At 40.6% G+C, this 25,155-nt stretch overlaps 1 protein-coding gene across 1 annotated transcript in view; it reads right to left on the bottom strand.

Moving 5' to 3' along the window:
• Positions 1-25,155, bottom strand: part of MTREX (Mtr4 exosome RNA helicase) — a 105,539-nt gene that overhangs the window by 6,639 nt on the left and 73,745 nt on the right. Inside the window, exons 20-25 of the mRNA XM_048851590.2 lie at positions 19,925-20,035; positions 18,373-18,561; positions 17,019-17,182; positions 15,306-15,411; positions 10,707-10,763; positions 8,972-9,134 (exon numbers count right to left, since the gene is read on the bottom strand). Coding sequence (XP_048707547.2) covers positions 8,972-9,134; positions 10,707-10,763; positions 15,306-15,411; positions 17,019-17,182; positions 18,373-18,561; positions 19,925-20,035 — 790 coding nt within the window. The remainder of the gene's footprint in view (positions 1-8,971; positions 9,135-10,706; positions 10,764-15,305; positions 15,412-17,018; positions 17,183-18,372; positions 18,562-19,924; positions 20,036-25,155) is intronic.

The following is a 25,155-nucleotide window of genomic DNA, read 5'->3' as shown; positions in this document are numbered from 1 at the left end:
ATGTGCAGAACTTAAGTCTTAGACTTCTCAGCCCAACTATTATCACTGCTAATACCTTTGGTCTATCCTCTGCCCTATGATACTCACGAAGTGCAATGTTTTACTTTGCTAGTAACTATTTCTGCTGGCAAACCACAAACTGATGATGACAGTACTAATGGGAAGGAGCTTCTAAATCTCTGCCAGATCCACCAATGTTATTAGGCTTCATGCAGACATTTTGATAAGAGTATAAGCTAGTGTCTTCATCCCACTGTTCTGGCCTCCTTATGATCTCAAGGTGGCCTGATCTGCTCTGTCTTCTTACTATGAAGATCAGCGGTACAGAGTACTGAGCACCTGTCAAGGTTCCTTCCCCACTCTGAACTCTAGGATACAGATGTGGGGACCTGCATGAAAGACTCCCGAAGCTTATTCTTACCAGCTTAGGTTAAAAACTTCCCCAAGGTACAAACTTTGCCTTGTCCTTGAACAGTATGCTGCCACCATCAAGCATTTTAAACAAAGAAAGAGACGCCTTTGGAGACATCTTCCCCCAAAATATCCCCCCAAGCCCTACACCCCCTTTCCTGGGGAAGGCTTGATAAGAATCCTCACCAATTGGTACAGGTGAACACAGAACCAAACCCTTGAAAAATCAATCAGGTTCTTAAAAGAAAAGGTAAAAGAATCACCTCTGTAAAATCAGGATGGTAAATACCTTACAGGGTAATCAGATTCAAAACACAGAGAATCCCTCTAGGCAAAACCTTAAGTTACAAAAAGAGACAAAAACAGGAATATACATTTCCTCCAGCACAGTTTATTTTACCAGCCATTAAACAAAAGGAAATCCAATGCATTTCTAGCAAGATTACTTACTAACTTAACAGGAGTTGGAAGGCTGCATTTCTGATCTGTTCCTGGCAAAAGCATCACACAGACAGACAGAACCCTTTGTCCGCACCCCCCCACCCAGATTTGAAAGTATCTTGTCACCTCATTGGTCATTTTGGGTCAGGTGCCAGCAAGGTTACCTTAGCTTCTTAACCCTTTACAGGTGAAAGGGTTTTGCCTCTGGCCAGGAGGGATTTTATAGCACTGTATACAGAAAGGTGGTTACTCTTCCCTTTATATTTAGGACACGCCCCCCAAAACACAGATAGGGTGAAATACTGGCTGTGATTTCTTCCTGGAGCTCTAGGCGAAAACAGAGTTAATAAGGCACATGCATCACTAAATATACTACTAACTGGATAAAGACTAACAATATTTCCCACACCTTAAGGACGATTTGGACCAGTTGATTCTGGGAAACTTTCACAGGAGAGTGCATTGGCCACTTTGTTAGGAGCTCCTAAAATGAGTTGTATGTCGAAATCAAAATCTTGGACAGCTAAACTCCACTGAATAAGTTTTTTGTTATTTCCTGTGGCGGTACGAAGCCACTGTAGCGCAGCACGGTCGGTTTGTAGGTGGAAATGCCGTCCCCAGACATATGGGTGTAGCTTTTCCAGACGGTAGACAATGGCGTAACATTCCTTTTCACTGATTGACCAGTGGCTTTCCCTCTCTGACAGCTTCTTGCTGAGAAACACGACAGGATGGAACTCTTGATTCGGTCCTTCCTGCATTAAGACTGCTCCCACGCCACACCCGGACACATCTGTGGTTACTAGGAACGGTTTGTCAAAGTCTGGGGCCCTTAGCACAGGGTCAGAAATGAGTGTCGCTTTAAGCTGGTTAAAGGCCTTCTGACAATCTTCAGGCCACAGAACTGCATTTGGCTGTTTCTTTTTGGTTAGGTCTGTCAGTGGGGTGGCAATCTGCCTGTACTGCGGTACAAATCGCCTGTAATATCTGGCCAAGCCTAAGAAGGATGGGACCTGTTTCTTCGACTTTGGGACAGGCCACTTTTGGATAGCATCCACTTTGGCCTGTAGGGGGTTGATAGTTCCTTGACCCACCTGGTGTCCAAAGTAAGTCACTCTGTTTAGGCCTATTTGACACTTCTTAGCCTTAACAGTTAGCCCTGCCTCCCTTATGCGTTCGAAGACTTTTTGTAGATGTTCCAGGTGTTCTGCCCAGGAATCCGAAAATATGGCCCCATTGTCAAGGTAGGCGACTGCATATTCTCCCAATCCCGCTAGGAGACCATCTACAAGTTTTTGGAAGGTGGCAGGTGCATTCCGCAGCCCCAAAGGGAGCACATTAAATTCATACAGCCTGACATGCGTGATGAAGGCTGATCTTTCCTTGGCAGATTCATCTAGCGGTACTTGCCAGTACCCCTTGGTTAAGTCCAAGGTAGAGATGAACTGGGCCTGTCCCAGTTCATCCAATAGTTCATCTGTGCGTGGCATTGGATAGTTGTCTGGACGAGTTACAGCATTTAGCTTACAGTAGTCCATCTGGTTTGGGAACTAGAACCACTGGAGATGCCCATGCACTGCCAGAGGGGCAGATTACACCAATCTGTAGCATATCCTGGATCTCCCGTTCTATAGGAGTTTTAGCTTGAGGAGATACCCGGTAAGGTTGGGCTCTAATTGGGTGAGCATTACCTGTGTCAATGGAGTGGTATGCCCGTTCAGTCAGACCTGGGCGGCTGAGAACATCGGCGCGTAGCTAGTGCACAGCTCCTTGATCTGCTGTCGCTGCATACACCCAAGGGTCATGGAGAGGTTCACCTCTTCCACACCACCATCACTTTTCCCTTCGTAGTAGACACCTTCAGGCCACTCAGCGTCATTTCCCTGGGCTGTAAACTGACAAACCTTTAATTCTCTGGAATAAAAGGGCTTTAGAGAATTAATATGGTACACCTTACGTTTTTGGTGGGGAATGCTATGAGATAATTAACAGCTCCCAGGCACTCTTGGACCATGAATGGCCCTTCCCATGACGCTTCCATTTTATGGGCCTGGAGCGCCTTTAAGACCATGACCTGGTCCCCTACTTTGAAGGAACGCTCTCTGGCATGTTTATCATACCAGGCTTTTTGCTCTTTTTGAGCATCCTGTAAGTTTTCTCTAGCAAGGGCTAAAGAGGTTCGGAGGGTATTTTGTAGGTTGGTTACAAAGTCCAGAATGTCAGTTTCTGAAGAAGGTGTGAACTCCTCCCATTGCTGCTTTACCAACTGTAATGGCCCCTTAACCTCGTGGCCATATAAAAGTTCAAATGGTGAAAACCCTAAACTGGGATGTGGTACAGCTCTGTAGGCAAAGAGCAACTGCTGCAACACTAGGTTCCAATCATTGGAATGCTCATTTACGAATTTGTGTATCATGGCCCCCAAAGTTCCATTAAACTTCTCCACCAGGCCATTTGTTTGATGGTGGTAAGAGGTGGCAACCAATTGGTTCACCCCATGAGCTTCCCAAAGGCTTTCCATAGTTCCTGCCAGGAAATTAGTTCCTGCATCTGTAAGAATGTCGGAGGGCCAACCTACCCTGGCAAAAATGTCCGTTAGTGCCTGACACACACTTTTAGCCCTGGTGTTACTTAGAGCTACTGCTTCTGGCCAGCGAGTGGCAAAATTCATGAAAGTCAGTATGTACTGCTTTCCTCTGGGTGTCTTTTTCGGAAAAGGACCCAGAATATCCACAGCTACTCGCTGAAATGGAACCTCAATGTTGGGGAGTGGCTGGAGAGGGGCTTTGACCTGGTCTTGGGGTTTTCCCACTCTTTGGCACACCTCGCAAGACCGGACGCAGGTAGAAACATCCTTGCCCATTCCCTCCCAGTGGAACGACTTTCCCAAATAGTCTTTGGTTCTGTTCACCCCAGCATGGCCACTAGGATGATCGTGGGCTAAGTTTAAGAGCTTTACCCAGTACTTAGTTGGAAATACCAACTGTCTCCGAGGATGCCAGTTTTCCTGGTGTCCATCAGAAAGAGTTTCCTTGTTATAAAAGTCCTCTTTCTACAACAAACCTGGATCGATTAGAAGAGCTGAGAGGCGGTGGGTTGCTCTGTGCCGCCGTCCAAACTCTCTGGAGGCTTTCATCTGCTTCCTCTTCAGTCTGGAACTGTTCCCCTGATGCTGCGGACATCAGTTCCTCATTGGATTGTAGACCTGGGCTTGGTCCCTCTGGAAGCGATGCAGGTGATGGGGCTGTTTCCGGTGACTGTGAACCGCTCTCCGCTGGTGCACTATGTTGGGGTTCAGGCTCCGGCTAAGCCTCTTGTGTAGGGTTATCTGCTGCTGCCAGTGCAGTGGGGCTCTCTGGCGTTGGGGTTGCAAGTACTGGATTCAGTGCTGGCAATGGTTCTGATGCTGGTTGTTCCGCTGCTTCCGGTTCTGAGACTAGCTCTGTCTGGGTCTCTGTGACTGGATCTACTGCTGTTGCAGACGTTGGCATGGGGTCCAGTTCCATCACCTCTGACAGGTTCCTGGTAGAAGTTTCCGGAACAGAGCTAGGTGTGACAGCTTGCTTAGCCTGGCTGCGAGTGACCATTCCCACCCTCTTGGCTAGCTTCACATGATTGCCCAAGTCTTCCCGCAACAGCATGGGGATGGGATAATCATCATAGACTGCAAAAGTCCACGTTCCTGAACAGCTCTTGTTCTGGACCGGCAACTTGGCTGTAGGCAAGTCAAAAGAGTTTGACTTGAAGGGTTGAATCGTCACTTGGACCTCTGGGTTGATTAAATTGGGGTCCACTAAGGAAGCATGGATAGCCGACATTTGTGCTCTGATGTCCCTCTTCCCGCCCACACTCACAGTTTCCCTCCGCTCTGAGGGTATCTGGGAGGCATCTGGGCCTGAGGACCTCTGGTGTGATTCCGGTGCGATGAACTCTAATTGTTTGGGGTTCTTGGGGCAGTTGGCCTTTACATGCCCCGGCTCGTTACATTTAAAACATCGCCCAGCTGACTGGTCATTGGGGCGAGGTGGGTTGCCAGAGAATGGTGTGGTGGGGCGATAAGGTATCTGGAGTATTCTTTGGGGTGTAGAGTTGGGGCCTTGGGCTGCCCCCGGTAGTAGGGTGTGGTCTGAGGCTGTCCCTTCTGGTATCCGCTCCAACTGCGACCAGGGTTGTTCCTCTCTCCTCCATCCACCCATATTGTTCCAGTTTGCCCCGCCTCTCTGGCGGTCTGGGACTGCTCGTACTGATCAGCATAAGAAGCGAGACTTCCTGCTGAGTCCATTTTCTTATCCAATAAACACTGTTTTATATCATCTGTTTTATATCATCAATGTATCAAATATTCAGGAATTGCTCCTGTATAATCAAATCCCACATTCCTCCAAAGTTAGTTATAGCCCGTCCATTGAGCCATTTATCAAACAGTTCTGTCATCTGGTTTACATAAGCCACATTACTTAGTCCAGGCCCTCGCTTAAGGGTTCGAAATTTTACTCTGTAGGTTTCGGATGTAATTTGAAATTGCTTTAAAACCAAATCCTTGAATTTATTATAGTCAGAAGCCTCCTCAATAGGCATCGTATTGAATATGTCCAGAGCTCTTCCAGTCAATTTTGCGAGCAATGTGGTCATCTTGTGAGCTTCAGGAATTTTATGGAGTGTGCACAGTCTCTCAACGGTGAGAAAATATTCAGCAATATCACTGGATTCATCATACTGCAGACATAGTCGCTCCCATTTGTGGATTGTTAGGGTTATTCGGTATATTCTGCTGAGCCTTTGCCTTCTCCATTTCCAGTGCATGCTTCCTCTCTTTTTCCCTCTCCTCCATTTCCATCTGTCTGAGTTCTACCCGTCTTTCATGTTCCTTTTGTCTTTCCTCAGCCTCAGATCTGGCTTATTCCGGCTTCTGTTGAACATTGCATTCTGTCATCCTAACCTCTCCATTTTTAACTAACTTTACACCCGAGAGTTAGAAAGAAAACAAAAAAAACCTGGCTTGTAAAATTTTGTTTTGCTGTACCTGATACCTTTTGTCTCGGATAGCTGTTCTCAGCTTACAGAAAAATCTTTTTGTTATGCCTGCTGCTCTGTCCCCCAGGCAGAGAGACAGAATCAAAAGCTGCAATCACCTTTTACAAAACCTTTTAAAATCCTGCTGTGCTACTGGTTCAAAATGATCCCAATTCTCCCACCATGTCAAGGTTCCTTCCCCACTCTGAACTCTAGGATACAGATGTGGGGACCTGCATGAAAGACTCCCTAAGCTTATTCTTACCAGCTTAGGTTAAAAACTTCCCCAAGGTACAAACTTTGCCTTGTCCTTGAACAGTATGCTGCCACCACCAAGCGTTTTAAACAAAGAACAAGGAAAGAGACCACTTGGAGAAGTCTTCCCCCAAAATATCCCCCCAAGCCGTACCCCCCCTTTCCTGGGGAAAGCCTGATAAGAATCCTCACCAACTGGTACAGGTGAACACAGAACCAAACCTTTGGATCTTTAGAACAATGAAAAATCAATCAGGTTCTTAAAAGGAAAGGTAAAAGAATCACCTCTGTAAAATCGGGATGGTAAATACCTTACAGGGTAATCAGATTCAAAACACAGAGAATCCCTCTAGGCAAAATCTTAAGTTACAAAAAGAGACAAAAACTGGAATATACATTCCCTCCAGCACAGTTTATTTTACCAGCCATTAAACAAAAGGAAATCTAATGCATTTTCTAGCTAGATTACTTACTAACTTAACAGGAGTTGGAAGGCTTACATTTCTGATCTGTTCCTGGCAAAAGCATCACACAGACAGACAGAACCCTTTGTCCGCACCCCCTCTCCAGATTTGAAAGTATCTTGTCACCTCATTGGTCATTTTGGGTCAGGTGCCAGCGAGGTTACCGTAGCTTCTTAACCCATTACAGGTGAAAGGGTTTTGCCTCTGGCCAGGAGGGATTTTATAGCACTGTATACAGAAAGGTGGTTACCCTTCCCTTTATATTTATGACAGCACCTTTCTTGAAACATAAGTTCTACTGCCAAAACTTTAGGAAGTGGGAAAGCGCAGCCAGTATTGTGTGTTTCTTGAGATCTGTGCTGCACTTTATACTGAAGTGGATTGACTCCCATCTGCTTGTGAAGAGTGATACCCTACCCTTATTTCTAGGAACCCTACCGCAGACATACCAATGGTTTGGAGTGGAAGGAGGGACTAGTCCCATTTCTGGGCCCATGCTTCCCCTTGGTGCTCCATACCTAGGTTTACCCCTGGAGTCAGGAGTCTCTTCTCTGGTACCTTTGCTGTGGATAAAACTAGGACAGCTTGTAAGCCCTCTTTGGGTTTTGTTGTAGGGAGTGAAATCTTTGGCTACTGTCAAGCACCACTTTCTTAGCAAGCCTCTCCCCAAACAAGATTCTATCTGAGAATTTTAAGGCACAAAGAAGAAAAGGGGGAACAAAGATCAAGAATTCAAAATCATGCAGCTGTTTTGAAGGGGGACATCACTGGGAACACAAATAGATGGGAGCAGGGGAAGGAATACATTCTCTGAAGTGGCTGCACCTAAGAAACTACCAACAGCCTAAGAGGGTCTTCTGAGGATTAGTATTTGTATGGCACTTTGCAAAGTATTATTAATATTTAATTCTCACTCCGTTCTTTACTGATTTTTCCTCCTATAAATTAAAGCTTGGATCATGGTGCACCACAAAAAAGTAATAAAATAATATTAATAGCCTTAAGAATGTTATTGAGGAAGAAGTCACTTGTAACACTATAAAAGTGTACCATTTTGTACAGCACCAAACAGAGCTTAGTAAGCAAAAAGTAAACTAAAGAATCTTCTAGTGTTCCATTTTTAAAGGAAAGTAGTTTTTGATAACCCATGTCGTTTTCTGAGCTGGCAACAGAACAAACAAAACAATAAAATACAAAACAATATCAGTAGGGATCAGCTTTCTAAATGTTGACAGCTGAGACTCTGGCATCAAGTTAAAAGGTTTGAAAGAATTCCCTACAAGACTTTACAAAATACAAGTTTCACATTCTGTGCTCTCCACTAAATCAAACTGCATGCACAGTGTCCCTAAAGTATCTAACAGAGAAGAGCTAGAAAATCAGACCACCACATTTTTACTTGTCAGTAAGCAATACACAAATATTCCTGAGTGCATTAGATACTGAACTGAATCTAATGGATTCTCTCATCAGAATACAAATCAAGTCCCTTTGCATCTCATATTTTAAAAGATAGATATGGGAAGTCAGACTCTCAGGAAAACAACTTTGTTCCTTTAGATGTCAAAATGAATAATCTTTGTTGAGTTTGTTATGGAAACAAAAAACTGATTTTACTATGGCAACTCAGTGAATCGGGGGGGGGGAGGGGGAACTTACCCTCTGAAATCACAGTTGAAATTAAATCAGGGTGTATATTCATTAAAGCTGACTTAAGTAAAAAAACTTCCCTATCTAGTACATTTTTAAGACTCCCTCCCAGCTTCTTTCCAAAATATTTTCTCCTCTGACTTTGTAATTAAGTGTGAAGGACTTAACTTCTACAAAACTGAAGTTATGAAGCAACAATCTCCACTTTCCCTTACATACTATTTTTATGGTCATCATTAGCGGATATAACAAGAGTTATAGATTTGTCGAGGCAAACATTTCGGCTTTGAATAAGAAACTGAGCATTAAAATTCTTCTTGTAAGTACAATATACTGCAATTTTTAGGATTTCTATGTTTTATAAATGCTACTCTTTTTGGTTAAATAAATTGGTTATTTATTATCGAGGGGTGAGTCAAACCCCATAAAATATTTTATAGTTTCCAAATTACCAAAACGGCTAAGTAGACTTAAAATGATTTCCACACAAACTAGAAAAAGTTTGTGGTTTTCTACTACAGAGAAAGCAAATACTTGAAAATATCTGGCTTGAGTAACTTTACAGTACTTTCAGAAGGATATTTAGAACCAGCTTTGGGCCTTTCAGATTCCTAATTTTCTCCCAACAGAAGAATGCAAACTTTAACTACGTCACAAAGAACAGAAGTCAATCACACAGAATTTGTGAACTGTACTACACTAACATTTCATAAAATGGAAGTTTTAAAGCAACATACCTTCAAAGACATCGGTCATTTTGCAGATGTGAGCAAAAGTAGCTCCATTTGCCCATGTGTATACTACATCCATTAGGTTGGGTCTGAAGGAGTTTAGGTAATTTTCCTCATCGATTTCCAATTTAGCTTCTGCTGAAACTTTGGCAATTCTTTTAGCACATTCCTTTAACAATAAAAGGTTTAGTTTTAAAATCAAGTTGCAGTGTGACAAATTCTTCAAAACCAGAAACTAACTCATTGTTTACACTAGAATTTGAAATCTCATTAGAATAAATGTAACCAAGCAATTTATAGTGCAGTTATTAACCTATATGTAAGAATCTAAGAATGATACATGTTAATTGGACAAGCTCATGAAGGCCTTACATGCAGCTTGACAGCATTTCTCTGTTTGTGTGTGTCGGAACATTACATGGTAACTTTTGAACTCTGCATCTGATCAATTTCAAAAATTTCAGGTAATGTGTTCTAGGCCATCAACAGCCAGAACCCTATTGATTTCGGGGAAAATTGGAAAACCAAAAAGGGGAAGACAAGGGACACAGGAAGCCCACTGCATCTGGTTAGCAGAGCTACAGTTTTAAGGATCCCTACAGTTGCCTATAGCAGTGGCTCTCAACCAGGGTATGTGTACCCCTGATGGTATGCAGAGGTTTTCCAGGGGTTACATCAATTCATCTAGATATTTGCTTAGTTTTACAACAGGCTACATAAAAAGCACTAATGAAGTTAATGCAAATTAAAATTTCATAGAGACAATGACTTGTTTATACTTCTCTAGATACTATACACTGAAATGTAGGCATGTTTATACTCCAATTTATTTATTTTATAATTATATGGTAAAAATGAGAAAGTCAGCAATTTTTCCAGTAACAGTGTGCTGTGAAACTTTTGTATTTTTATGTCTGGTTTTGTAAGTAAGTAGTTTTTAAGTGAGGTGAAACTTGGCGGTACGCAAGACAAATTAAACTCCTGAAAGTTGTCTGGAAAGGTTGAGAGCACTGGTCTATAAAGCAAACATGTCATTGAAGGCACCCAAATTAATGCCTTACTGCACACCACCAGCCTGCTCATTCTCCCAATAGAATTTAACATGTTGACACCCTGAATGACTTTTATCCCAGACTAACAATAATGGGGTGGTGGAGGGAATGGGTGCATGCATATAGCCCCTAGCATTGGGGGGGAGAATAGGGTACCCTGTTATAGGGGAGGAGAGAATATGGGGCACACAACTCCTGGTTGAGGGAAATGGGGGGCACAACCCCTAATGGGTGGCAGGGGGTAGATTGTGGGATCCTGATATGGAGAAGGGGGCATACAGAGTCCCTGGCCAGGGGGAAGGGAGAATGGAGGACTTCGGAATTCACAGCAAACCCCTGGCTGTGGGGAGTTGCAGGGAGTTCCAGAAATAGAAGGGGAAGGGAGGGTGGCACCCAGGGAGCCCTGAGCAGGTGGGCATGGAAAAATTCACAGAGTCCCTGGTGTGTGCAATAAGCTTGAACTACAGAAGCGATGACCCTCTAATTTGCACAGGCCTCAAAAAAAAGAATGTATAACCAAGAATAACAAAATCCACTACTATGATGGCAAAGTCTTGTGCTACTATAATTAGACAAAGAATTCACCAATTTTACCAGAATTAAATCTCATCCTGCACTTACACATATGCTTAACTTTATGCCAGTGAGCTGTCCCACTGAATTCAAAGAGATTTTCACTGGAAAATTACCTGCATTTGGCGAAGTGGTCCTGCCAATTGCTCTGTCAATTTGGGCATTTCACTGGACTGAAAAAGAAAACATTCAACAAACTCATGAGCTGCATATTCCCAATTTAAATCAAGATAAATGCAAAATCAAACCTGTAACATTACCAGATATGTTAGTGCCATATTAAACCTTTCTAGTTCCCTCTCAAACCTGTTATCACAAATACTAAAATCTACTTCAAGTAGGTTTATTTAAAAATAGAGCATCTATCAGTTTCTCCAGGTATCCTTAACATGAAAGTTAAAATATAAATTAACTGAACACAAAGACTTTCAATGAAGAAAACATGCTAATGGGAACAAAAGGCATCCTTTTTCTGTACTAGACACACTTAAGACAGTCCCTCTGTTAAAACTTAAGTTTGAATTTTCAATATAATAAATTATTCTAGAATGTACCAATAACTTTATTATGAATTTGAAGCTTTACTTTTAATTAAGAATGTAAAATAATGTATAGGTGGAATTTTTATTTTTAAAAGAATGATGTGTGAAGTGTCAATGGGGATGAATGAGAATCTCAAGGCCAGTGGTTCCCAAACTTCAACTGCCTGTGGAACCCCTTTCCCTAAACTGTGAAATCTCGTGAACCCCCTCCTAAAAAGGAATATTTTCAGGGATTTAACTTTAAATTTCCTCTGCACTCAACATAGCTCCTGCTGCTGAACCCCGTTGACTGCCCTGGTCCACTGAGCTCGGGCTGCAGGTCCTGCTGACCACTAGGGCTCGGGCTGCCAGCCCCAACTGCCCGGCCCCACTCTCCCTGGGGCTCGGGCTGCCAGCCCCGTGCAGAGCGCTGGGATTTGGGCGGCCAGCTCCCACACTGTCTGCCCAGCAACCGGGTCCCACCTGCTGCCTCCAATGTCCAGGGTCCTCTGGCCGCCATTAGTGAAATTTTTCTGGCGAACCCCTTGTAACGTTCTGCGAACCCCCAGGGGTTCGCGAACCCCAGGTTGGGAACCACTGCTGTAGCCTAACCAAGAGCAACAGCCTTCTGGGTCCTGCTTTGAGTCTGGATTCACTGCTGTAACTAATAGATTTTACGATCTATTATGTTACTTAACTTTCTATTACACCTGAGCAATAGCTTAAGTAGGCATCACTTCCATTACAGTAAATTACTAGCATCTTTGACTCTTCACTTCTTGAGTCAACATAGGTGCCACATTTTGCTATCCATCTGTAGCAATATCTTACATGAATGATTTTGTTAAAATATGTTCACAATACTAAGCATCACTACAGGAAAACACTTCAAATTTCTTCAAGTATCAGCTGCATATATAATGAAGTATTTAGCACCTACCATTAACAAACTGCATCACAGTTAAAGGAACTGGCTTTACTACTGTATGAATATTTATTTTGAATTTCAAAGGCCGTAAGTCCTTGTCAACAATTCGTACTATGGACTGAATTAAAAATAACGTGTGATCTTGATACTTTTATGAAAGAGGCAATATTAAAATTCTGAGTAACTCTGACTTAAGTCCATCCTATACAGTTATTACTATGACTTACCTCTAATCCTCCTAGTGAGGATTCCACCCCCCAACCCCACAAAATACTGGAGTAAAATTAGAAAACTTATTCCAGTTCTAAATGGGGGAAGTCTTTGTGAAATTAGTATAATTTTATAAGCCAGTAAACACAGATACTGTTTCTAACAAAGTTATATTTACTCCTCTCTCATAAGAGATGTCTTCTTAAACCCATCAAAAATCAAAATTTCCAAGACTAGAACGTTTTCTTTTATGTTGCAAAGCACAGAAACAGATGACTGAGCATTGCAGATTATGTCATTGAGCTTTATTTATTTAATCAGAAGCTAGTATAATGGGGCATCCATGACACGCTGTGTGATTTAGAAAGTTTGGCAGGCAGAGGTTGGGTATTTCAAAGAGGTGACATGGCTCAGCTGTTATAAGAGGTCTATTTGTATTTGAATCACATTTTAAAAGATGGCAAAGTGCCAGTACAAAAAGTTAAAAGGGTTAGGACCCTCAAGACTGCTATACATCTAAGGCTTTTAGATTTTATCTGAAAAGCCTGATCTTTGTATTGTGTTTTCTGCTTTTTTGCAGCTCTATTGGTGTCCACAAGAGCACAGGTGAGGATTCTTGACTTACATGAAAAAAGTCAGAAATACCCTGCCGTTTTCAGTAGTGGCCACTCTAAGACAAGTTTTGCTGTAAATCCAAATTTTTTACCTACACTGGAACCACAGCAGTGTCTTGACAGTTTCCAATGCAAGTTATGATTTTTCCTCAAAAGAGAGCGTGCATGCTGATGTGCTGCTCCTCCATTGAACTCTTCACTCTAGCTTCTAGGGAGGGTGGACTGTACGTGTGTGTCAGGCTTGAGGCTCTTCATTAACAGCCCCACTGCCTGGGGACCAGACAGTAACAGATTAGTCACCCCAAGGGGTTGAGAGTCCTGAATCTTCATGAAAATATTTTAACAAAATCATTCATGCAGGACATGCTAACAGATAGTTTCAATTCCAGTTTTTTCCAATTAAGGTTTGGTTTTTTTTAATTTTATTTGTATTTTTATTAATAGAGTCCCTCTCCTGTGGGTTGAGATGAAAAGAGCTTCCACACTTGGTACATGAGGGCCTGTAGACCTACTTGAAATTTTCTTGAGTAGGGATCAAGTGCTTGGATTCTCAGTGTTAGCTAGCACCACATTAGGCATCTCTCTAAATGGACATACACCTGACAATTTTGAGGTATGCAGCATTGGCCTTATGGTTTATGTCAGTGTTTATGCCTCGTCACTGAGCTTGCTGCCAGCCTAATGGAGTCCATGGATTCATCCTTAGCTTCAGTGGTGATGGTGGATATTTCCTTTACTATCAACTTGAATTTACCATGGTTCTAAAAGTTAAGGCTTTTTAGGTCACTGCACCAGAACATTATAGTTCTAGCAAAGTCTATGGCTGCCAATGAGCCTACAAGGGCTGCTGAAGAAGTTTAAAAGTCCTACTTAGGGTGGCTTCTTTTAGACATTGTGGAGAGATCAAACTGTGTGGTGTTCTGAGAAAGGCAGAAATTAAAACAGAGAAGCAAAGAAGGGAGCCCTAGAGAGTGGGAAGATCTTGGATGTGAGCAGTCGTCATTCTGCATGTCTGAGTGAGTGAGAAGGAGGAGTTTTGCATGTATGCTGTCCCAGAAATTATCTTCATTAAAAAAAAAAAAAAAGAAAGCCAAGTCTCCCCCAAAATGAGCCACTTCCACAGAAACTCAGTTTATGTCATCCAGCATTCTTATTGGCTGATAACTGCCATCACCTCTGTCTCCATTGACACTGAAGTTGTAAGAACCTTCAGAATTCCCAGTGATACTCACAGAGATTAGATGTAGGCATAACCAATTGTAATTTGTATTCCAAATACATGGTCTACCCACTTCCTTTATACTACTTGTTCCTATGTAATTCGAAATAGATTGTTATACTTTCCAGCCACTCTCTGGGAAAAGCAGTCGTTCCTAAAATATAGTTTAAACCTTGTCCTGTAGCTTCAAATCATGACCATGTACAATAACTCTGCTAGTATGTTTCACCTCAGAGTCTTATGTCTTTTTTAGATACGGTACCCGTGGCGACAGGAACCTTGGAAGTACCCAAGTTAGACTTGTCAAGGAACTGAAGCTGTTGCTCACGAAGAGTGAGTGAGTGAAAGCATTGCCATTCTAGAAGAGGGATAGAAGTGCTATTGTCCAAGAGAAGAGGGATTGGGGTAGATAATCAGAATACCAAATTTTAGCAAAATCTGATTTTATCACAACTTGCCAAATACTTTTTTTCTTTAGTTATAACAAAATTATTACCACAAGATGGTCCAAGAACCTTCCTGTACTTTCCTCTCATTCATGAATATCCTTTTAAAGACTGCTTTATGCAAACAAAACAGACCACAATATTCCAGATGCAGCCTAACACTTTCCATAGGAGATACCATTATTTCTTTTCTTTGAAACTTATTTTCCTTTTCATACAACCGAGTATGCTGATAGACTCAGTTTGCGGAGCTGGGTACTGCAATCATCATGGTACGGCTCATCACACAACTCAAAAACATTTAGTTGATTTTTTTCAGGTGTATTTCACCATGTTTATAATTACCTAATTTTCTGGCAGTAAAAATTAACTTGATACTCCTCTGCTCGAGGATTTACTGTTATTAACTTCATGCCAGTCAGCTTTTGATTTATCCTGCTGGGTTGATAATGATGCTTATGGTTTCAAAATTCACAATTGTCTTTATAGTACCTTTAAGACTTTACCAGAAATGCAGGAAAGACAGTCTACTCCTAGTGAATGCTGTGGCAGCTGTAGCAGACGCAGGAGACTAGTCAATGCTTGACCTATAATTGGACCCCGCAGCAACCCTCACTGATCTGTACTTCAGTAAAGTGGAAACCTGGACATCTGATTTCAATGTGGGTCTGGAGTTTACTAGAACATGAATTTAGTTGTTCTACTATAGCTTTGATAGAAACTATGCTATAGCTTTTATAGAAACAAACAAATTATGATTTCTGAAAAGTAACTCACATTCTCTTGAAATACAAAGCAGCTTAGTAATGCAGTTGCTTGTTCTGCAGATAAGTCATTGAAGAGACCATTAAACATCATTTCTGTCAGGAGCAGTTCATCAGCACTATAACGGAGAAAAATGAGATGGAAGCTTAAGTAACAGACCTCTTACTTAAGGAGTATTTCTAATTATATACACTTTGCATTATAAAGTACATTGCGTTCACAAGAGAGAATAGCTTTTTGACAGTTTACTGGAAAACTGAAAAATAATTCTGATTTGTGGGGGAATGGAAAGGAGAAGCGAGAAAAAGAGGTTTCTGAAAAAAATCAAGTCCTTCTAAATCAAAAAAGCTTTATTTCAACCACAAAGAATCTCTTGCCAGTTTACAAGTGAACTGTTACAGCAGCTATGCCCAGTTTTAGTTACGGCTTTGACAGCTAGACACAAAGGAGATTATACAGATCCAGAGAAAGGACAACAGAATAATAAAAGGGTTAGAACATTTGGTTTGCGATAAAGCCTTGAGAAACTGGGATTGCAGTTGTTGGAGAACAGATAGTTAACAAGATACAATTTACATTTTCAAGATATTGTAAGATATAGCAAACAGGTCAGCGTGCTTATAAAATCTAAAGCAAACCTGGTCATGAGCTATATAAAAAACAGATTTGTAGAAATAATCTTGAGTTTTCTTTGATTGGGCATCAGCTAAAATACTGTTGCACTTTTACTTCAGGCTTTTTCTAGTCAAAACTCAAATGAAAATCAAAATGTAAAAGCTCAGTACAGAAAAGTAGACAATTAGCAAACAATTCCTAAATTACATGGAAGTATGGAGTTTCGTAAGTTACTGACCAACTCTTGTTATGTACTGCTTAATTCTACTGTGTTATTTGATGTAATAAGATGCATCAGAATAGCAAGAAAGAATTAGGGCAACAATTTCATGGAGCAGACACAAAAACAGCACCTACTGTGGTGTTAAGTTTAAAAAAAGAAAAGAATTACAAGTTATTAGTGGATATAGCCACTTGTACAAAATCTGACAAATTTTCTGAGATATTGAAGTTTGATTTAATTGATACAGTTCCCATCTGAACCTTTTTTGAAATACCAGTTCTAACATGGTACATGCCTAGTAAATGTATTTTACCTTATTACAATTAAATTTATTGTTTTTCACACATCTATTCCTGCAGCCTTTTGGCACCAATTAAATTATACTCTTCAGTAGCGACAATGAATGGACATTAGAATAACTGTTGCTACACCAAAGAGTTTATGGGCAATCTGGATTAATGGAATACAAGGAACTGGGCTACAGAAATTTAGGGGGCCCTAGTTGTCATGGCATAATGTATGATATTTGATACATTAAATATTACAGGAGACTAAGGTCCAGCCTTTGTAAAGACAAGCCATTGTCCTGGCCTTTTAACAGATCATTTTCTTATCAGTTCACATTTCCATTACATTTTATCTTGAGTTGTATTAGAATCTTATTCCTTTAACTAGCTTATTCCTTTTTCTTTGGAAGGGATTAGAGAGAGTCACTGTTCTTTATAATACACAGAAAATGTATTTTTAACATGTGCATTCCTATTAAAGGTTTTTAAAAGTGGCCTCTATCATGCTGTAACTAGGATTAGAAATATAGTATGTTAAGCATTAGTAGGGTTCAGCAAGACATATGTATGCATAACACTTCCACAGGAACCCTCAGTTACCTGCTGATTTCACAGGCAACTCGTCCTTTCATCTCTATGACATCAGAAGATGTGGCAAAACCCAATCTTCTCAATACACGTTTGCGGCACTTGAGCTCATCCATTTGTAAGACAGTTCTGGCTTTCTTTAGTTCTCGCTTTGCCGTTCTAATATCCACTGCAATCTGTGAACCCAAAAGTGTACATAAATGTTCAGACCCTGCATTCTTAACACAGACACTTAAGACAACTTCAGCAGAATACAAAGATAGAGATAGCTGTATTTTAAAATGTGTACTTGCAATATGGCCTTCATCATCATAGTATATCTACACCCATAAGAGGATGGGAAATATTATCCCAATTTTACACATAGGGAATTGATGGACACACACACACACAAGGCAAATAACCTGGTGAAAGTCACACAAGTAGTCTGTGGAAAAGCTGGGAATTCTGAGTCCCAGGCTAGGGCCTCCACCACAAGACCATCAACAATAATCAAATACAAATAAACTATGCCATAAAACTTGTAATTAACTGCTCCAATAGGATGACAGATGCCTTCTTGATGATAATTGTAGGGTAGGATAATCAGTTTCAAAACAAATAAACTAAAATCCTTTGATTCCAAGAGCTTTCCAACACTGCTGTCTCCAGCCCTCTTAGCACCACACAGTTAAGGAAGACTAGACTGGAGGCCTAATTCTAGGCTAATTTACAATCAGAGCCAGACTCCGATATCCTAACTGGAGCTAAGCAGCACTTTAGTCCAACAGTCCTATTCATTTTAATGAGCATACTCACAGAAAAAGGGTGCTATTTCAGCACGAATAAGAATGGAAGAATTGGTCACCGAGTGACTTCTGTGGGATTACAATGAATATAAGGCAGAAGAGAATTTGTCCCAGTGTATGATTTCACTTATTTTGATGATCAAATATTTTATATGGATCAGTTTTTAAGCAGTCTTTTACACCATGCCTATCAATCTTTCTGGAACTGTTTTGGGAATAGTCTGAAAGTGTAGAAAAACTGGTCACTTTTAAGTATATATCTGGCATATGTGAAAATGCACATTATTACTTAATTTTTCTTAATGACTAGGATTAGTGACAACTGAGCAGCCTTCTGGTCCATGTCAATTTTTCCTGAAAAAAGGTTCATCTAATCAGCTTTGCTTACTTTCTATTAAATACCTCAAAGAGTAAAGCATACTCCATGAAAACTCAGCCAGAGCTACTGAGATTCTGCAATATTGCTTTATGGGCGGAGGGAGACTAACATTTTGTTTTCCAGATAAAATGCAATCAATGAGAGGTGCACAGTTATTGGCTGTGCCTTCAGCTAATTGCTGATATAGTCCATCCCTCACCTGTGCTTTTCTTTCACAAAGCTTATATACAGTCTCCAAACTGGAATCATTGTGAAGTGGATGTGAATACATCCTATGTTCAAAAGCCTCTATTTTTTGGATGACTTTTTTCAGTCCTTGGTCTTTGATGCCCATGTCATCAATGGGGTCCAATAATGGTACTCCATCAGGGAACCGCTTCTGTACTTCCTTCAACAAAAAGATTTTAAAATGCACTTTTTGGAATGCAGACATTAGTAGCAACACAAGATTTTATAGATTAAAATGTACATTTAAAATACAGATTGAAAAACAAAACAAATGGCATAAGTAGACTATTTAAGGCAGGAGTCTCAAACTCAATTTACCTTAGGGCCTGTGCCAGTCCTCAAATCCTCCCAGCGGGCCAATAATGTCACTCATGCCGCCCACAACCTGCACCCCCAAACTCCACACCCCACCTGTCTAAGGCTCTGGGAGGGAGTTTGGGTGGGGGAGGAGGTCTGGGGTAGGGGATTGGGGTGCAGGCTCTGGGAGGGAGTTTGGGTGGGGGAGGAGGTCTGGGGTAGGGGATTGGGGTGCAGACTCTGGGAGGGAGTTTGGGTGGGGGAGGAGGTCTGGGGTAGGGGATTGGGGTGCAGGCTCTGGGAGGGAGTTTCAGTGCAGAAGGGCTGAGAGGTTGAGCTCTCGGAGGTTTGGATGGGGGAGGGGGTCTGGTGTGCAGGCACTGGGGTGGGGGTGCAGGAGGAGCGTGGGGTTGTGGGCTCTGGGAAGGAGGAGGGGGAGCAGTGAGGCTCTGGGAAGGAGTTTGGGGGCAGGAGGGGGTGTGTAGGAAGGGGGAGAGGGTGCAGGCTCTGGGAGGGAGTTTGGGGGCTGGGGTGGTGTGGGTCGGGGAGTGCAGAGCTTACCTGGGGCTCCAAGGCGGGGTGGGCTGGGGGGCCTCCACAAGCTGCTGCCCCCAGGCACCATCCCTGCAGCTTCTCATTGGCCACAGGGGCGCTTGGGGTGGGGGCAGCACAAAGAGGCACAGCCCAGTCCCAGTGCCACGGGGAAGGGCTGGCAGACACATGGAGCAAGCAGGCAGAAGCCGCTCAGCATCACTGCGCTGCTGATGGTGTGCGGGGCCCCAGGCCATTGTAAATCACCCAGGGAAAGCATGGGTTGGGGGAGCACTCAGGGCGGCAGGCAGGGCCAAGGGAGAGACCCGACCCCAAAATTGCTGGAGCTCCAAGGGCCACACTGGGGAGGTTCTCGGGCCGCGGATGGCCTGTGGGCCGGGAGTTGGAGACCGCTGATTTAAGAGATATATGATACTTCAATAAAACTTTCTTCTATGCTGAAACTAGGCACATTAGATTTCAATTTTTAAAATAATCAGGTAAGACATTTTGTTTGAAGGCAACCAATGTTTTACATGTATTCAGTTTCTAAAACACTAAATCTCAGATGACTGAAGACATGAAGCAAACCTGAATGTGAATGTAAGAAACAGTGTTCTCATGCCCTATTGTGTCTGGCTGTTTAGAGTATACTGCTTGTTTTGTTTTTTAAAATTCTTGTGGAAGTTATATACCTGTATAGATTTTAACACACTTTGCCTATTGTCGATGGGCCTCAGGTCTTTGGGTATGTAAAGTCGGACACTGCTGATAGCTGAGAGAAGATGAACCAAAACAGGAACTACCTGACAACAACAACAACAGAGTGTGGTAAATGATAAAGTAACAATACAGGAGATTTTTAGTGATGCCTTTCAATCATTGTAAAATTCATTTTTCATTAATTTCTAACTACTTAGCAAAAAGCAAGTTGTGATTTCTTTTGCAGATTATTCCAGAGCTGTAATAACTGTACATTGTACCTGGAACAGAATTAATAACGCATGTTGAAATGTTGACTAAAGAATTCTTCCTACCCTATTTTGTAACAGATTTTCTGACCACATGAAACTAACTGAACTGTTGTAGCACGCTCAAATTATAATTAACTGCATGATACCTCAGCGTTATGTCAGTTATTACTTTAGCAATAGTAGAAAAAGGCCCAGATTTTTAAAAGGTATTTAGGCTTGGCTTTGCTCAGCGTTGCAAGGCCTAACTGATTTTCAAAGGGGTTTTAGGCACTTGGAATTTAGACTAAATGGTTAAATCCCTTTTAAAAAAAGATTTATGCTCCTAAATCAGTTAGACATTGCAATGCTGAGCACAGCAACGCCTGTATATCTTTAAAAATCTCAAGTCAAAGTCCCTCACGAAAAACTGTACATAAAATAAAGCCTACTTAAAATTAATTCTGTTCCTATTTTGGAGTCTTGACTTCTAAACTTGCAAAACACTATATTCTATCATACAAATATGAATATTGCTATTTTACCTTTTTAAAACAAATGTTCTAAATATGCAAGTAAGATGAGAAATGTCTTGCTTACATAATAATTGAAAAGACCAAGCCCCTTTTTTCAAGGTTCAGTACCAAAAGTTAAAGTATTAGTTGCTGCGTGTTTTTAGTCTTCCCTCTGTTAGCACACCATGCTTCATTCTATTTTAAATAGTTCAACCAACTCTTTATAAATAACTTTCTTCTGGATCACTACTAGGCTTGAAAGGATTGGCTTTTTAATCAGTAAATGTCAGTAAATGCCAGTTTCACCACACATGGATGGAAAACAACCAACCAACCAACCATTTAAATGTACAAACAGGCAAAGAAAGAAAAAATGCTGCTTGAGAACTTATTAGAATTTGGTTTAAGGATATATAATCTATATTTTGACATGTGACATTGACAATTTGTTTTTTTATGGTTATAAAAAGCTTTTAAGTTTTTGAATCTCAACATCTACCATCATTAAATAATTGCCTGATCCCTCCCCTATTATCTGACCTTCTCCATAATTTCCTGCAATTATGAAAATTTAAATATCAATAAAATTTGGAAAAAAGCTTAAAAATAATCAGATATTATCCACTGAAATGATAAAATAAAAATCAAATTCTGACAAGCCTAATTAAATAGTGCTTTAAAAAACAGAGGTTAATATGTCCTTGAAAGTCTATAAAAAATAAACAGCACACTACACTGAACTGTAACTAAGTCCAGTTAGTCAGTAGTCTCATGCATTTGCAAAACTTCTTTAAAATTCTTCATATATGATGTACAAGTACGCCTACCAACATGCCTTGCTGAGTTAGTCTTCTAAGTCAACCCTGTTAATAGCTATCAAAATGTCTTTTGTATAACATGGTTTAAGATGGTTGTGCAGCATGTGGTGACAAACATCCATCTTTCACATTACTGTAAACACTTATGTGACTGTTTTCAATGCAATACCTGAGAAAAGGGCATCCATATTTTAGCGTGTATATTCTCAACTTCTTTCATTACTTGTTTATACTCTGTTACAATCTCCACTGCAATGTTTTGTTAGTAATTCACTGATCAGAGAACTTTGAAGGCATGTCTATTAAGCAGTTAGAAATAATCTTACCATCATGCAAGTGACAAAGTTCAATGGGTATGACAGAAGCATGAAATATCATTAAGAAGTTATTATGAAGTATGTCCCATACATGTAATGGACATTATGCCTACTATCCAAAAGTTACTAGATATTAAGTAACCAAATCTTCAGAGAGTTTTGTAAGGCTTTCTATTTCTGAAATCTGAATGCAAGGATACCAGAGTGAGACATACTGTACACAAACTTTAGAAAAGTAAGTTTAATACCTAAATTTCAGCAAACCACTGGAACACATGCTTTCATGAGCTGGGGCCTAAATTCGCATTATTCTCATCAGCAAGCACCAATAATTCCCAATCTAGAAGTGTGAAAATGTTTTTAATAAGCTAACTCTGAACATTGTACATCTGCACGCCATAATTCTATTTAGCAAATTGTGATATGCTTTTGTATTTCAGGGAAGAGTCTGTTATAGCAAAGTAGCAGCATTAAATTTTATTATGTAGAAAAATCATTAGAATTTGGCTTTATGGATTTTGAAGAAATTAGTTTACCAAAGCAATTTCTACAATGTCCATTACAATAGCTTTAAGGGCAAATACGTTGGGTTCTATGTTTTACCACATATAAGAAAAAAAAATGTTTTGTGGGCGCAGCCAGATAGTTAAACCTAACATTCTACAAAACTCATTTACTCGTAATTTAATAAACATCTCTGCAACTATTGGATTATTTTCCACAGTACACAGTAGTTTTTTTTATATAAAGGGCAAAAGTTAAAAAGTACTTCTTTAAAGTACATCAAATATAAAGCATGCAATGCAAGCTTAATTGGAAAAGGACTGAAATCCTTGCACTTCAAAATAGGGTTGTGGTATAACAACACAAAACAGATTTTGTAGGTTTTCAGATAGTTTTCAGTATACAAACAAACAACTATGATACTGCAGTCTTTTAAAATATCTTTCAAATTTCAGACTTAATTTCATATTAAAGTGAAGAACAGTTTGTGGGCAAATGCAGTCCCAATTCCCCCATAGTTTTCCCCCATGTTTTCTATCTGCCAATGCACCTCAGTGTTGAACTATAACTCCACTGAAACTCAAAAAAACCGAAGAGCAAAAAACAAACAAAACCCCTGCAAAGTAAAATAACGCAGGCAGAAGTCCATCAGCAGAATGGGGGCTATCAAGTTTATTTCACTGAATGCACCATGTATGATTACCTGCCTTGTGGGCAGGTGCATATGCATGCATTTAGTGCAAGCCACTCATGGCCCTCAGAGACCAGATACAGGCTCTTGAGCCAGAATGGCTGAACTGGAGAAGCTAAGGGAGACAGAGAGGTCAACAGACGAGATTTTCAGGGATGCAGAGCTGTCCCTCCCCAAGTCTGAAAGCCTCTGTGCTGCTGAGGATGACGGAAGTCATGGAGAAAGAGGACATCATAGCGTAGTGAAAGGAAAGAATCCCATTATCCCTTCCAGATATCATGGTATTCTCTCATACTGAGGATACCCCTCAGTTATTTAAGAGAGAGGTTATAATAATGGGGGATTCGATTATTAGAAATACAGATAGTTGGGTTTGTGATGACTAGAAGAACCACAAAGTGAATTGTCTGCTGGTGTGAAGGTTGTGAACCACTCGAATCATCTATTTAGATGTATGTGCAGAAGTCTAAAATCACAGAAACTGGTTGTAGAGGACAACTTTGGTTCGAGTGATCATGAGTTAATTTAGTTTAAACTAAATGGAAGGATAAGCAAAAATAGGTATGAAACTAGAGTCCATGATTTCAAAAGGGCAAACTTGAAAAAGTTAAAGAGAATTAATTAGGGAAGGGGACTGGACTGAGGACTCAAGGATCTGAATGTGGAGGAGGACTGGAATTATTTTAAGTCAAAGTTGCAGAAACTATCTGGAGCCTACATTCCAAGCAACAGGAAAAAACTGTAGGGAATGGTTGCAGACAAAACTGGATGAACAAGCATCTCAAACAGGGTATTAAGAAAGAGCAGAGAGCATACAAGGAACAGAAGATGACCACCTTGCAGGATCCTGGAGGCCCAAGCTCCAGCCCAAGCTTGAATATCTATATTGCAATTAAACAGCCCTGCAATCCAAGCCTCAAGAGCACAAGTCAGCTGGCCCGGACCAGCCATGGGTTTTTCAATTGCATTGTAGACATACCCAAAAAACGCTGTCTTTGTAGACACACACAGATGTCCTATTACCCAACTGAGGAGTTGTAACATATCAGACTAATATTAATATTCTAATCTATTAGAATATACTGAATACATTTTTAAAAATCTGGTCAAAAAGTCTGACACCAACACAACTGTCCAAACACCTCTAGAAGGAGACTTGTGATTCAGTAACTATTGTGGCCCTTAAAACAGGATTTATATCACTTTTTAAAGTTTCTTGCTTAACTACCTCTTCCCAAGAGCTAACAGAAAGATAACTTTCAGAGTGGTAACCGTAGTAGTCTGTGTCAGCAAAAAGAACAAGCAGTACTTGTGGCACCTTAGAAACTAACAAATTAGTCAAATTAGAGACAAAACTGTTAATGATGCAGTAGTAAAAATTGCTGTTGATGTAAAAGATCCTGTTTGGCAATCAAATAAGCACATGAGCATTCCTGAATACTAACAAGACAAACATGAAGGAATCAGAGTGAAATCTTCAGTTTAATCAGAATTTGTAGAATAAGGAGTCAACGACATAAAACATACAGCAGGCTGAACACTCACTTCTCCAACCTTGAGATTAAATGGTTGATACCATTTTATGGGGTTAAAAACTGCCAAGTCTGCTTGAAGCGTCATCATGTTTTCTATACAAATTTGCTACGTATTTTCCTGAGTTGTGGTTTTTATCTCAAAATCAGGCATTGCTTTTTATTATATTACAAAATGGAAAATGGCTAGAAGTGTAAGTGTTTTAGAATAAAATGCTAGGTTAAAGTGAACTGGCAAGGCTCAGAGGCTCATAGAAAGAAGAAGAAGAAAAATCACATTTAAATTAAAAAAATATATGAGAAGATCATGATATTCAAAGATGAACAAGACCCACAAGATGAAATCAGTATGTGTAGAACTGTATGATCAAGTTAACTACAGTGCTTGTGATTTTCAAAGCAGTGTAGGGAGTTCAGTCACACATCTTTCATTACATTTAAAGGAAGATGTGTAGCTGCCCTTGAAAATTTCAACTAGATATCCTAGAGAAAGCAATTGATACTTGTGCACCTGGAGGCGATATAATTCTTAGCACACTTCTAAAATGTATTAAGTACTTTGAAGATTTAAGAGTCTTTCATCCAGGGATTTCAAAGCA

This window comes from Caretta caretta, chromosome 5 (genome assembly GCF_965140235.1).
Source record: "Caretta caretta isolate rCarCar2 chromosome 5, rCarCar1.hap1, whole genome shotgun sequence".
NCBI classification, from domain to species: domain Eukaryota; kingdom Metazoa; phylum Chordata; order Testudines; family Cheloniidae; genus Caretta; species Caretta caretta.
This window is presented reverse-complemented; position numbering and strand designations above follow the sequence as displayed.